Source organism: Nyctereutes procyonoides, unplaced genomic scaffold (assembly GCF_905146905.1).
Source record: "Nyctereutes procyonoides isolate TBG_1078 unplaced genomic scaffold, NYPRO_anot_genome, whole genome shotgun sequence".
In the NCBI taxonomy this organism is placed as follows: Eukaryota; Metazoa; Chordata; class Mammalia; order Carnivora; family Canidae; genus Nyctereutes; species Nyctereutes procyonoides.
The window spans coordinates 7675629-7689504 of record NW_026575129.1 but is presented as its reverse complement, the minus strand read 5'-3'; the positions used below and the strand labels follow the sequence as shown (position 1 = coordinate 7689504).

General features: G+C 35.5%; 1 protein-coding gene across 2 annotated transcripts in view; it reads left to right on the top strand.

The window, feature by feature from the left end:
- Positions 1-13615, top strand: part of EDIL3 (EGF like repeats and discoidin domains 3) — a 397168-nt gene extending 383553 nt beyond the window's left edge. For both annotated transcript variants that reach the window (XM_055342305.1, XM_055342303.1), the window contains one exon: positions 10583-13615. In XM_055342305.1, coding sequence (XP_055198280.1) covers positions 10583-10732 — 150 coding nt within the window. In that variant the 3' untranslated portion in view covers positions 10733-13615. The remainder of the gene's footprint in view (positions 1-10582) is intronic.
- The last annotated feature ends 261 nt before the right edge of the window (positions 13616-13876 follow it).

Below are 13876 nucleotides of genomic sequence, written 5' to 3'. Positions count from 1 at the left end.
TTCTAGTCTTTTTCTACTTTTTCATAGTTTAAATCTGAAAAAGGATAAAAGATATTTGTCATAATTCCATGTTTATGAGAAACTGTGGAAGGATTTCTGGATCTGCCACACCCTATGAAATGACCCATTGGGTAGTGATTCCCATATACTTCCTTTTGTTGGATCTCAAGGAGAAAGCGTATTTATATGGATGGAGAAAGCATATTTATATGTGCTCTCGAGGCACATATCTGTACTAAGCCCCTTGGGGCCCTTATTATAGAGGCAACACATTTCTCATCATTATAAAGCTTCTGGTGTCATTTGAGACACAAGGCTGATTAAAAGATAAGTTCAAAAAATAAAAGATGAACCCAACGATTGTACCTGCATGAAAGGAGGATTTTCCCCAGTTTTTCTGCAGAAAGAAAAAGCAACCAGAAGACCAAACATAGAAGTTAATTTCCGGCTTTCCAATAAAGCCAGAAATAAAATTAATTTTGTACAGATAAAAAAAATGTTAAATAGCAATAATTAAAGGAAGGCACTCTTCATAAGTGAGTGAAAAAATCACTTTTACATAGCAAAATTTCACTGTTATTTATTTTCTTCTATTTTGTACTTTACCAGTACCTATGAATATCATCAAAGGTGATTTTTTTTCCTCCCGATGTCAAATATAATTTAATAATCAGTATACCCTCAACACATTGAGACAAAAAGACCCAGGAGCCCCTGAACAAAGTAGAGTTTGCACCTGCTCAGCTCAGGGCCAGGATTCTCTCTGCTTTTTACTTACGTTTGCTAGATTTGGCAAACAAAAGTGTAGCGCACCCTATTAAATTTGAATTTCAGATGAGTAATGAGTAATTTTATTAGTATAAGTATATCCCAAATCTTCTATCTTGCCACTCTGTTCTCCATTGAAGATCTCCTAGATCTTCCAGCTAGACCAGATGTTCTCCTGAGAAAGCACCCGAGAAGGGGGAATAAAGTGAGAATGCCTTTCTTCTATGTCCAGGGAAATATACACACATATGCACAAACCTCACAACCTGCTCATCTCCGAGGTTCCACATTGCCAGCTCATCATCCAGCTCCAGAATTATCTTCCCCAACTCCCTGATTCTGTTTCTTCCTCAACACCAGTCTGGCTTAGAAAAAACATGGCCAAATGCTTAAGTCACTACAGTGTTCATTCTTATCGCTCTGTACTAAGTCATTTCTGAACAAAATAGGTGGAGACTCTTTGAAGAGATGTGAAGTGAGGGAAAGGTTCCTAAAATGGGGTGGGAATTATCAGACACCCATTTCTCTACTGCCACATCATTGAAAATCTTCTATGACGGGTAGAGTCAGACTGCAGATTGTTCTGATACAATGCAAAATGGCCTGTGTGATTTAGGAAATTTTGAGATGAACATTGAGCTTCATTAGAGAAGCAGACTGTTTGTACTTTTATAGAAAAGAAGAAAGGCATTTCTACATTTCTGATGTTAGACTAAAAAAGAAAAAAATTAGATGGTCTTGCTATCAGATACTCTTGGTAATATCTCCTATAGATAGGTATCTTTGAAAAGCAGATGATATTTCAGTTCCATTTTTTTCTGTAGGAATATTTCTTATGGCAATCAAAAATCTGACTGCTAGAGAGAGGGTAGTTTAAATCTCTAGCCACAGTTTAGAATGGCATATTTTATGTTTCATAAATCTTTATAGGCAATCATCCTATGTGATATATTTGCTAGGATATTCTTGTTTCCTAAGGAGACTTTCATCATAAAAGAAGTTAAATATGGGTGGTGTGTCCTACCTACTAAATGACTTCTAGACTGAATATTCCAAATGCCACCAAATGCGGGAGAAAGAAGGTAACATCAACAGAGTTAGAAAGTTTTGCTTTGATTTTTCTCGGTGTCTTTTTCCAGGGTTAAGACTTAACAGAACTCTTATGAATTTCTCAGGGAGGCTCTTCTAGCTCTTTGTAAGAAGTGACCAGCTAGCTCCCCAGCTACTTGGAGGTGAGGCTATGCAAGTAAAGCACAGAAGGAGTGGCTACCCTTTCCCCATTCCCCTTCCTCTCTCATCTGCCTGGGTTGGATCTCAGCAATTCCTTAGCTCAACTTGTCACTCTAGCAGTGGACTAGGGGATCACGGGTATAATCTATGGCAGTTTACCAGTAATAGGGTGGTTGGCCATTACTGTGGAGAGTTAAATCCCTTCATCTCAGATCTCTGTGAGTCGGTTGAGCCCTTCTATGAGAGACCAGAAATGAAGAGTTCTAAAAAATTCTCCCGGGGATCCCTGGGTGGCTCAGCGGTTTAGTGCCGCCTTCAGCCCAGGGTGTGGTCCTGGAGTCCTGGGATCGAGTCCCACGTAAGGTTCCCTGCATGGAGCCTGCTTCTCCCTCTGCCTGTGTCTCTGCCTCTGTGTGTGTGTGTGTGTGTCTCATGAATAAATAAATAAAATCTTAAAAAAACAATTATCCCAAAGCTGTGCAATTTCCTCCTCTTTCCCAAAACTCCCAATCCCCAGAGTACTAAAGAGGAATGACTCTTAGAAAGATATCACAGCCCTCTTTTCCAGTCAAGAATTAAATATCAGCCAACCAGCTTTCTCATCAATTACAGGAAAATGAAAGAATGTGTGACAGTTTGAAAAGCAATAAATGACCCTTTATTGTTAGAGTAGAAAGTAAAAGACAACATATTTGCATTTTTTTGACCAGTTATTATTAGAGTCTTTCACTGGTGCATTTTGAAGGGAAAAAAGAAAAATGTAACAGAGAAAACAATAGAGTGCAGATAACACTGCAAGAACTCTACGTGAACATCAAATTTGTGGTTTAGTAAAAATTTGGGGGATATAATCAGAGATTTATATACACTAGGAACATGAAGCAAAGCCAGATCAGTTCAGTGAAATGTAGCAATCCCTGAAGCCAAAGACCTACTTTTTTACATAATTACAAAAGAGAGCAAACTTCAGAGCCACAAGAAATCTCCTGAGGACAGCAATGGGAGTGGAATTCATTTTCTCAGAGAATCCATATATTCATTTTAATGGTTTAAAATGATTCATGCACTAGTGGAAGAAAGACATGGAACTTGTCCCCATGTTTTTCTTCTACTTCCCCCATCAAACAAAAATGTTCTGTAATTGGACCTTTGAAGTTAAATCTTTGGATAGGCAGTTTGAAAGCCTCTTATAATTTCATTGAGGGAGCTTGAGAAGCAGAGAAATTTCTGAAGGAACGAGGGTCCAGATTTTTTTAAAGGGCTTGTGGAACAAAATAACATTTTGAAAGGAACACAGATAAAAATTGGTATCAAATATGAAATATGGTACAGAATGATTTATATATGTCACCATGTTCTGCAGCTTTCAGAAAACCTGCCAGTTTCCCAGGGGATTTCAAATTAATCCCTAGTAAATGGCCAAAGTAATATTCCCCAAGGACTATAGAAGCTTTTGCAGAAATGATATTAAAGAAATATAGAAGAATGAAGATGTTGAGTTGTTTTGTTACTCAAATATGTAAAAGAACAAGTAACGCTAGTTGCTTGATGTATTTATTAGGTGTATGTTCATGAGAATAAACATCACCTAGAAAACAGAAATAAAAAGAGAAAGTAAAATGGAGAAAGTAGAGCCTAACAATAAGAGATTTAGAAAGTGTACTCAAGGGCCACAATAAATAAATTTCAGAAAATTGTCATGTTAAAATTTATTCAAAGAATCATAAAAGAATAAGTTCACAATTAATTTTGAAACCTGAGTATCTCTGACAGGCCTGGCACATAATGTTAAGGAAGTTTGGGGCACAGTTCTTTCAGACAGTTGATATCCCTTTTCAGACTAATCAATGGTACAAGTATCAAAAAGTTCTCTGGAAAACCTATAGCCCTTCAGCATCAATTACTCATTGCAAAGTTTGGGAGTTCCCAAATCCACTCTCACTTCAGACCTCAGTTGCAAGTAGAGGTCCCCAAGACCACTTCAGGTTTTATGATAGCTCAATAGAAGGATTCACAGAACTCATTTAAAACTATTATACTGACAGTTACAGTTTCTAAAAGCGAAAGGATTCAGATAAAAATCAGCCAATAAAATAGGCATATGGAGCAGAATCCAGAAGACTTTTAGGCTGAGCCTTCAGTTGTTTACTCTCAGAATCTTAAGCAACGATGTGTGACATACAATATGCAGTAAGTGTTGCCAACCAGAAATCCAACCACCTCAGCCTTGATGTTCAAAGTTTTTATTGAAGCTCAGTCATGAAGACATGGTTTACTACCTGCAAAGCAGACTTTAGTCTCCAGCCCCTTCCGTGGTCAAGCTGGTTCAAAGCCCCTACCATAAATCACATTGTTCAGCATAAACTACCTGGTGTGGCCCAAGGCTCCCATGTAAACAAACACAGTCTTATCACGCAGAACTTCCCAAGGGTTTATAGATTATCTCCCAAAAGTCAGACTTCCTTTTGGATGAGGTTAAGATTATATGGCATGCTCATATTACACAAAGTTGTATGATCCATACTCTCCTCAGTGAAATGACATATGTCTGCCAACACTATGACTATACTAGATTGGACACACCTTGAGTGTGTACAGATATGGTCACATGCTGATAAATTGTTTCGGTTGGCTATGGCCTTACTTCAGCTGCACCTTTGGAAGGCAGTATTCTATTCAAGAATGCTTCGGGTTGGAAGACACTGAGGCGGCTCCCTGTACCTCTCTGCCAATGAGGATTTTTGCTGCAGCATTGTTGGGATGTGCTATAGTGAGGACTCATCCCCCAACTCATTCCACTACAGACTACAGATCAGTTGTTAACCCAATCTCCGAACTCCAACAGAACCCTTTCTTTATGTGTGTGTGCACCTCTTAGAATGTGATTCTCAATATGCACTATTTTTCAAGGAACATTTCCTAGAATATTGGAATTTACCTGGAAACTTATTTGTTTCCTTATTACATCTGAAAGAATGTACTTATATTTAGACTAATTTTGTTACAGAGTTTCATTGGTTTAGTGGAATTGATTGGAGAGAAAACCATCAAGAATGATACACCAGCCATTCAATCATGAAATGGTTTCAAGGATGCTGATAAATTTTCCTAGAAAATTGAATTCACTGAATAATAGCTAGAGTCTATGTAAGCTAAAATAATCAAACTTTGGTTTAAGACTTCTTATATCCAATCACTAACAGAAGTTTCATACCTGTAAAACTTCTAATAGGATTTCCTTTTAAGGTGATGTATATTTATTCCACTTACAGTTTTCTGTAAATTATAACACAATAATTTGTGTGTTACTTTCTAGTGAAAAGTTTTGATTTTAGGAATGCTTTGATATTGGGCAAACTAGAACATAAATTGAAAATTAGTCTAAAAGACATAGTATGAAAAAAAATAAAAATTAAAGACAGAATGAGAAACAACTGAGATCTTCTTATAAAGACTATCCAAATAGATAAATATTGTGTTTGTGCATTAGACCTTAAGTCATTAGAGCATTGATTCAAGTTGTAACTGAAATTTTTGACAGTCCAAAAGAAATTCAAGTAATGTTAATAATAGATATGTAAAAAATGACTTTTATGATGCTGAACCATAAACTAATAAGTGTAAGTCCTTTATGTCACCCACAAAAGTCAGATTTTATACTCACATAATACATAAATGGTTACTTTATGAAATAGATACTTAAATCCTATGTCCACTAAATTTCCAATATTTTATATAGACCATAATCTTAACTACAAATTGCTATTTTTAAAATGTCATGATTCAATAAAATGAAATTGGAATAAATATAAATGTCTACATCCACTATAAATCTATTTTACAAGTAAGTAAAACATTGGGAAAATCCTGGCTCAAGAGAAATTCTATGAAAAAGTTCTAAGTTTTTTTAACCATTAGTCATCAATCATGACAGAAAATGTAACATAATTGTTTTAAATTTTAGACTACATTGATAGAGGTATTGTATCCGAAACAAAGGTACACTCTATATTTTGAGGCACTCAGGTCATAACTACATATTATGTCCAAATAAATACCATACTTTAATCGAGTCATAGTTAAAGCAGAGGGTATTCAATGCAATGCAATCAAGATGATTAGTTTGAAAATCATCTTACATGAGGAATATTTTTAAGCAACCACAAATGTTGAACCTAAAGCACTAATTTTGAGTTTATGAGATACTTGTGTTAATTATTATCAAATAAACCTAAAAGTATTTTTCTTTTGATAGATACCATCTATGCTTGTTGAGAATAAAGCACTAGGATCAATAGATGGAAATTAGAAGAGATATATGTCAGCCTAACTCAAGGGCAGATTTTCAAAGTGTCTAAATACATAACTGTTATATTGAGAAGTTGCATTACCATTGCTGGAATTTCCATGTCAGAAAAGTTAGAGGAAGGTTGGTGCTGGCAGATTCTTTTCCAAGGCTCAGATTCTTCTACTCCATGAGTAGAATTACATAAAAACAGTGTTTCTTGGGGCGACTGCGTGGCTCAGTGGTTGAACCTCTGCCTTTGGCTCAGGTTGTGATCCCAGAGTCATGGGATCGAGTCCCGCGTTGGGCCCCCTGCATGGAGCCTGCTTCTCCCTCTGCCTGTGTCTCTGCCTCTCTGTCTCTGTGTCTCTCATGAATAAAGAAATAAAATATTTAAAATAAAACCAATGTTTCTCAGGGATCAGAGCTGGAAAAGACTTTGTTTCTAACTACTTTATAAGTATTCTGGATGAAAGAAAACAGAATTGAAATTGTATATGCTGAATAATTTTTTCTCTTTTTCACTCCTCCCTCTCTCCCCATACAAATGCTGCTCTAGGGTAATAGATTTTTATCTTTGTCTATAATCCTTTAAGGGTATTAGATCAGTGTACAGACATAGTCAATGAAGCCAATGGTGTGTTTGACACCATTGCTAAGGCAAATGCAAACAATAGCTTATTCAAGCATTGCATTTTCACAATATCTGGAATCCCAGTTATAGTTCTAGTCTCCACATATCAAAAGTAAAATAATAAAATCTAGAAAGGGGAGAACAAAAGGCCATAGGGAAGAACTGATGGTAACCTGAGACCTTGCTAAAATATGACTCATTAGCTTTGAAGAGCTCAGGGAGGCCATCTAAAAAATACTTAAAATTGCTGGTTATTTGGATGACATGAATATAAATTCCAAATGGTTAGAACAATGAGAGTGTCTTTAAAATCTTTTTTTTAAAAGATGTATTAATTTTAAAGAGAGAGAGAAGTCTCAAGCAGGAGTAGGGGCAAAAGGAGAAGGGGAGAGAGAATCCCAAGCAGACTCCCTGCTGAGCACAGAGCCCAATGCAGGGTTTGATCCCAGGACCCTGAGATCATGACCTGAGCCAAAACCAAGAGACTGATCCACTGAGTCACCCAGGTGCCCCTCTCTTTAAATCTTTTAATGCATTATTTAGGACAGGTAAAAAGAAATATATCTTCTGAGACCAGATGGCATTCTAAATAAATAGTATGTGTAAGAAATCCCCCCCAAGAATTCCTCAACAGTTGTGAAATGCAGTTATACATCATGGCTACTACGTCATCCTTCTGAGGGTGTCATGAAGGATGATCCTGCCTTTTTGGCAGTCTCCCACTGATGACATCTACTCTGGCCTGAATAGACTATTGTCCCTAATGAAGAATGACAAGTCTCATCTTACAAAAAAAAAATATTAAAACTTTGCTGGAAGCAACATTTAATAGTTTTATCTGACAGTCTTTCTGTGTTGAGATTTGAATCCTCATTAGAATATGATTTGAATTTTAAGTAGTATCACAGGAGAGTTGACATTGAAAAACAGAATCCAAGAGCTCAGACACATGGAGGCAGTTGCAATTCTCTCTATTATTATCTAGGCTGTAACTGTGGAAGCCTCTCCCAAGTACCTTCAGCGTCTTTTTCTCGAGGGCCTTGTATGCTGGGGAAAGCCTGAGAGATCCCTAAGCATTATCATGTCTGAGTGCATCAGCAAACTTGTCATCAGCTAATCAGCTAAGCCTCCTCCTGAAACTGAAGCGTATGCATACTCTTTTCTAAAAACTTCTCAAGCTACTTTTCTCATATACAGTTTTTCCCTTCTATATGGAGGTATGATGTTTTCCATCAGTCTTTTCAGACTTTGATTTCCGTTGAGGTGCTTATAGCTCTGAAGTGTGTCTGCGAAAGCACGTTTCTAGAATTTTTACACATTTTTAAAAGTCAACTAAGAATACTGAATTTGCATTCCTTTGCTGGGTGAAACACTGAAATAGCATTCTTAAGCAAGATCTTCCTAGTGCTGGAGACAAGAAAACAGGACATGGGCCACAGGTTTGTACAGCAAGTTCAAGATGTCATGCTAGAATTTGCAAGTATGTACTTTGTGTTCTCTCTGCTGTGTCATTACTGGGAGACCTCCCAAAATAAAAGCACATCTTTGCTACCTTCAGGCCATGGTTTGGGTGATTCCAACGTAGACTGTGGCTGCTTTTCTGTGAACATTTTTGTTTTTTAAGTTATACTGTCTTATGAAACTTCATTTAATTTTTTTTAATGAGCACTCAAATATCTATGACTTTCACACCTTAAATCAGAAGTGTCACAGTTGTATGCAGTTTCAGGGCTGATGTAGCTTCTCTAAATGTATTCTCCATTATAAAAGATGAGTGTAACTAATAATTCAAGTATTTATTTCTGGGTTGATAGTTTCTTATTGAAACTCGCGCTGAAGACCAGTGACTTAAAAGAAAATTATTTCTTACTGTATATCCTTCCCAAGAAGAGGTATAGCTCTATGTTTTGGACTGTTACAGATCTTGTGATGAAAGTTAATGAATTTAGATGAGTATATTATGCCAAAGATACACATTAAGTTCTCTAGCAGGTCTTTGAAATTGGATTTGAGATTCTATATTAAATTGTAACACCGCAGTCTCAATGAAGCATTTGAATCCAACATCATATGTCAGAAAAAATGTCAGGAAACCGTAGAAGGTGCTCTCTTATTTTCCGCTTTTGCAATGACAACCCCTCCAAGGATTTTTGGTGAGTGTCTGTGTGGTATGTCCTATGCATGGGAGCTTCTGCTAACAGAGACACTGTTATTTACTAGCACATTTAAATCCAGAATTAAGACTTGCTTGGTCAATGCAAAGCCAGAGCATTGCTGAGGATAAAATTCCTATCAAATAGAAATGGATTCAGGGATGCCAGGATGATGAATTCTAGACTTGGCACGGTTCAGTATTCTCTTCTTCAGCAAATATTTATTCAAAAATCACCTTTGAGGTATATTTTGTGTCAGGTTGAAAAATTGTTCCCCACCAGGTGGGGATGGCACTTTGCATTTGCCCTCAGTGACACAGAATCTGTCCATGGACCCAACAGAAAGATTACCCCATCTTGTCTGTTGCCTCTATTAATCAGTGCCATGCTGACTGATGCCTTCAAGAAGATATCTTTATTTTTCCCTATCCAGGAGACCTTTTGTGATCATGTGAGACTGAACCAACTTATTCTAGAAGGCCATTTTTAAAGCATTTCCTTCAGTTTTAGAATGTTCAAAGATATGGGTTAAATATTCCATCATATAGTGATGGAGCTTCTTATTCTTTTTTTCCTCTGGGGAATTTTTGTTTCAGGTCTCCTTGTAGCCATATAGTCATGTTTTGATCTCAAGCAAGAAAGAAATTATCTTCCAATTATAAGATGCCTCATAAAGTTAAAAGGAGAAATTCTGAAGAGATTTTCACTATCCTATTTGAGCTCAAATGAAATTTGTGAATATGAAATAGTTAGAAATTACTTAAATTACTTCAATAATAAGTGTTCAGAATCTATAGGTTAAAATGATAAAATCTTCAAGTAAGTAAATATTATGAAAGCATGAATTTCTCCCAAAGTAACATGTAATTTAATGTCATTCCTATCAGGGTCCCAGTGTTCTGACTTTGTTTTTTCTGAAACAAGCACTTTGCAAAGTTATTATGAAGGTCTCTTTGGAGGGAAAAAAGGGGGGGGTACATAAAATGCTCAAAAAAAGAAAAAAGCTTTGAAACAAAAGAAGAATGTTGGAGAAGAATCCAGTGCCAACATGTCAGGACATTATGTCGCAATGATCACAACTGTGTGGTAGGAATCCAGGAATGAATAGGCTTAGAAACAAGCAAACGGGGATCCCTAGGTGGCTCAGAGGTTGAGCATCTACCTTCAACTCAAGTCGTGATCCCGGGGTCTTGGGATCGAGTACCACATCAGATTCTTCGCAGGGAGCCTGCTTGTCCCTCTGCCTGTGTCTCTACCTCTCTCTCTCTCTCTGTCTCTCATGAATAAATAAATAAATAAATAAATAAATAAATAAATAAATAAATAAATAAATAAATAATCTAAAAAAAAAAGAAGAAGAAGAAGAAGCTGTAATCCTATGTTTTGAAAAACATGATTAGTTATCAAATCTCACATTTGGGAGAAAAGTTTCCAAACAAGAAAATGATTAAAAAAATAATTCCCAAGAAAGAGAAGGCTATATGATTGATATTCTTTGCTCTTTTCTACTAGGTTTTCCAGGGCAATTTTGACAATGATACCCACAGGAAAAACGTCATCGACCCTCCGATCTATGCACGGCACATAAGAATCCTTCCCTGGTCCTGGTATGGGAGGATCACGCTGCGGTCCGAGCTGCTGGGCTGCACAGAAGAAGAGTGAGGAGACTCCACACCCCACAACCCTCCTCTCTCTTTCTCCCTAAAAGTATCTCCTTGGAATGAACTGTGCAAAATCTATAGGAAAATTGAATGGGATTTGTCATGAAAAAGTGCTCAAATTATGGTAGGCCACTAACTGTCTTTAAGGAGGTCTAAGCCTGCCTTTTCAATGGTTTCATTTGATTTTCATCGTTTAAATTTCTTACGCAACATCACATTAACTTGTGAATTACTTTTGTCATTGTTTTCTAAATTATTTGCAATGGTTGAAATATATTAAGGAAAGAAAGTAGCACTCTTGATAGCAAGGGTAAAAAAAAAAAAACCTCATAGGTATCAAATAAAAGCAAGAGTTGATAGAGCTTTTATAATCAATACTCAATGAATTCTTATAAAAGGAATACTGCGATGTTAGCAATAAGGTTTTTTTTCTTCTGTGATGACTCTACATTATTCTAATTGTTTCCCCTGTGCCTACCAAACACTGTCAGTGTTGATAACAGAATTTTGAAGAATCTGTAACATGCAGTATTAATTGATATTATAATTCTCATTTTACTTTCATTGTTTCTAATCAAATATATTGTCTTTTTTCCTTTTTTGTTCTATTCTATATTCTTTATACTGTGTATTGACTGAATAAGTCAACATTTTTTTCTAATTCAGTTTTTCCCTATTATTTGCCTAAAAGAAGTTTCATCTCTGTGTGTGTATGTATGCATATATATGTATACATATATGTGGAACATGATTGCATATCACCAGATTGATCATATTTAATATTAGTAGATTGAATCTGCAGCTCTATTTTTGAAGGAAGCTATAACTATGTAATTTCCAAATACTTCCTTTATAAAAAATCCAGTACTACCACTTTGCAAAATAAACAACAACAAAGTAATACTATGTCCCTTTAAGCCGGATTTTAAAACTTTGTTTTGATGGTATTTACATAGCCTTCTCTTTCCTTTAAATAATAGAATAATGAATTCTTTGTCTATTTAGAATTTTTTTAGCAAGCAAGTATTAACACAGTGCTGCATAGCCTGGCCAAGCATACTCATCATTTCTTTGTTCATCTCTGCATTTTCTGTGTAACTAGAATTTTATTGAGACTTGAATGAAACTGGTAGCAGTTTCCCAGGAAAGCATATTGTGTAGTTATTTGTGAAAAGTATTTACTAATGACAAAGTAGTAGATCATTTTAAGATGAAAATTGATTTCTATTTATTTTGCTTCGGAGGTCCTGAAAAAATAAACAATTATCGTAACAATTTGTTTATTGATGATGGAGGTTTAAATGACATGTGTCTCAAATTAAAGCTTACACTGCCTCCATAAAAGTCCTCAACATCTAATTTATAAGCTTTACAAGTATTTATTTTACAAGGCTTAGACACAGAATTATTGGAGTTTTAAAGTAAGGGACCTGGAAAAGAAAGTGTGGTATGTGTACAAAATGTTAAAGTCCTGTGCAACACTGCGAAGTTTTTTTTCCTCCTCTATTATTTGTGCTGCATAACAAAAGCCACTAGACTGTTATTGTCTTGTCTGTCCATGTGTTAACAGCATTTCTTAATGATGTAAATATAAAGTGGTCTTCAATCATTGTGAAGAATTTAAAGGGAAAGTCAATCATAATGGCATTTTTAATAAGAGCAAAATTAGGACTGGCTGGGCACACATTTGTCCTACGCCCACAGGCTTTCTACTTCAGGTTCTTATAAAATCGTTAATTTGAAGCATCTGAAATGGTGATCATTTTTCAGCATCTTTCACAAACAAAATTGTTAGGTCCTCTATATTGCCTTTTTCAGACAACTTTAAAATTAGGAATTAAATCTTTTTAATTTCCTAAATGTTAAAGTCATACTACAAATAATTACTTAGGTCCAAAAATATACACACACTTACTGTCTAGCCAATGCCTTTTGTTTCTATAGGCATTTACTGTCCCACCAAATTCCTAGCCATTTTCCTTTGCAGACTATGCACGATTCTTCATTCTTAACAGAGTATGTTTTAGAAATCATGAGTATTGCTTTGTAATGACTTACTTCCTCAAAATTATTCATGGCTTCTTGTGATGCTTTGAATTTTATTTTACTGATACCTTTTTAAACTAATATTATCAAAGGGAGTTTGTCAAAATTATACTTCAGACCTTTTAGAAATACATTGAAGTGGCTTTCTCTTGCTTGTGCATCGTCTCTCTGCTCTCTGTGCTCTTCACCCACATGGCATGACCAACGGGCTATTTGTTCCATGATGCCTCAAATTCATGATAACAAAGGGATTCCCACACGTGGTGATGTTAACAATTCCTATGAAGTAGTATGTAACTTTTGTGTCATTCGTATCAATGACATCAAAGGGAAACAAATTTATTCTATTTAAATTCACACTAAAACAAGTAAAATCTTATATGCAGAACACACACAAGAATCACCTAGTCTTCACTATATTGAGTAGCTATAATATGCTAATTTTAGACTCTCTGAAATTAACATTTTAAACATCTCCATTTTATCTATATCCTGTTGAAAACACTTATCATAGTCACTAATTCTAATTTCAGGGTTGACTTTCTCTTTCTGAATGGCTTCAGAGAATTGGTGTGAACTTTGAAGACTTAGGGTACTAATGATTGTATCTTTGCTAGTCAACAAATAATGAAACATAATACTCACTGCTGGCATCTGATATGTCAGTAAGTAGAGAAGTGACTAAGACACAAATAACCTTTGCAAACTCTCAAGCTGTGTAATATTCCAATGTTGTTTTTTTTCTTTGTATATATACTTAAATCATGTAGGATGTTGTAAAATTAGTATGACCATGTCTAGTCTTCAAACTTAAAATAAAACTTTTGAAAATCTGGGATACCTTTGAAGCAGTTGTAATTAAACACATTTGTAAGAATACACATATTGTCTGAATGCCCACTACTCTTAACTACACGCTTGAGGTACTTTTTCTTTGTATAAGATAATTAAGCAAATGCATTGAAAAAAAACAAATTACAATAGCTTCCAAATACACATTGATATTAGTTAACTTGGATTTTCCAAAATTATTAAAATGTGTGCATTTCTCCCACTCCTTTTAGCTCTAGAAAATTTATTGGAATACTGATTATCCAAA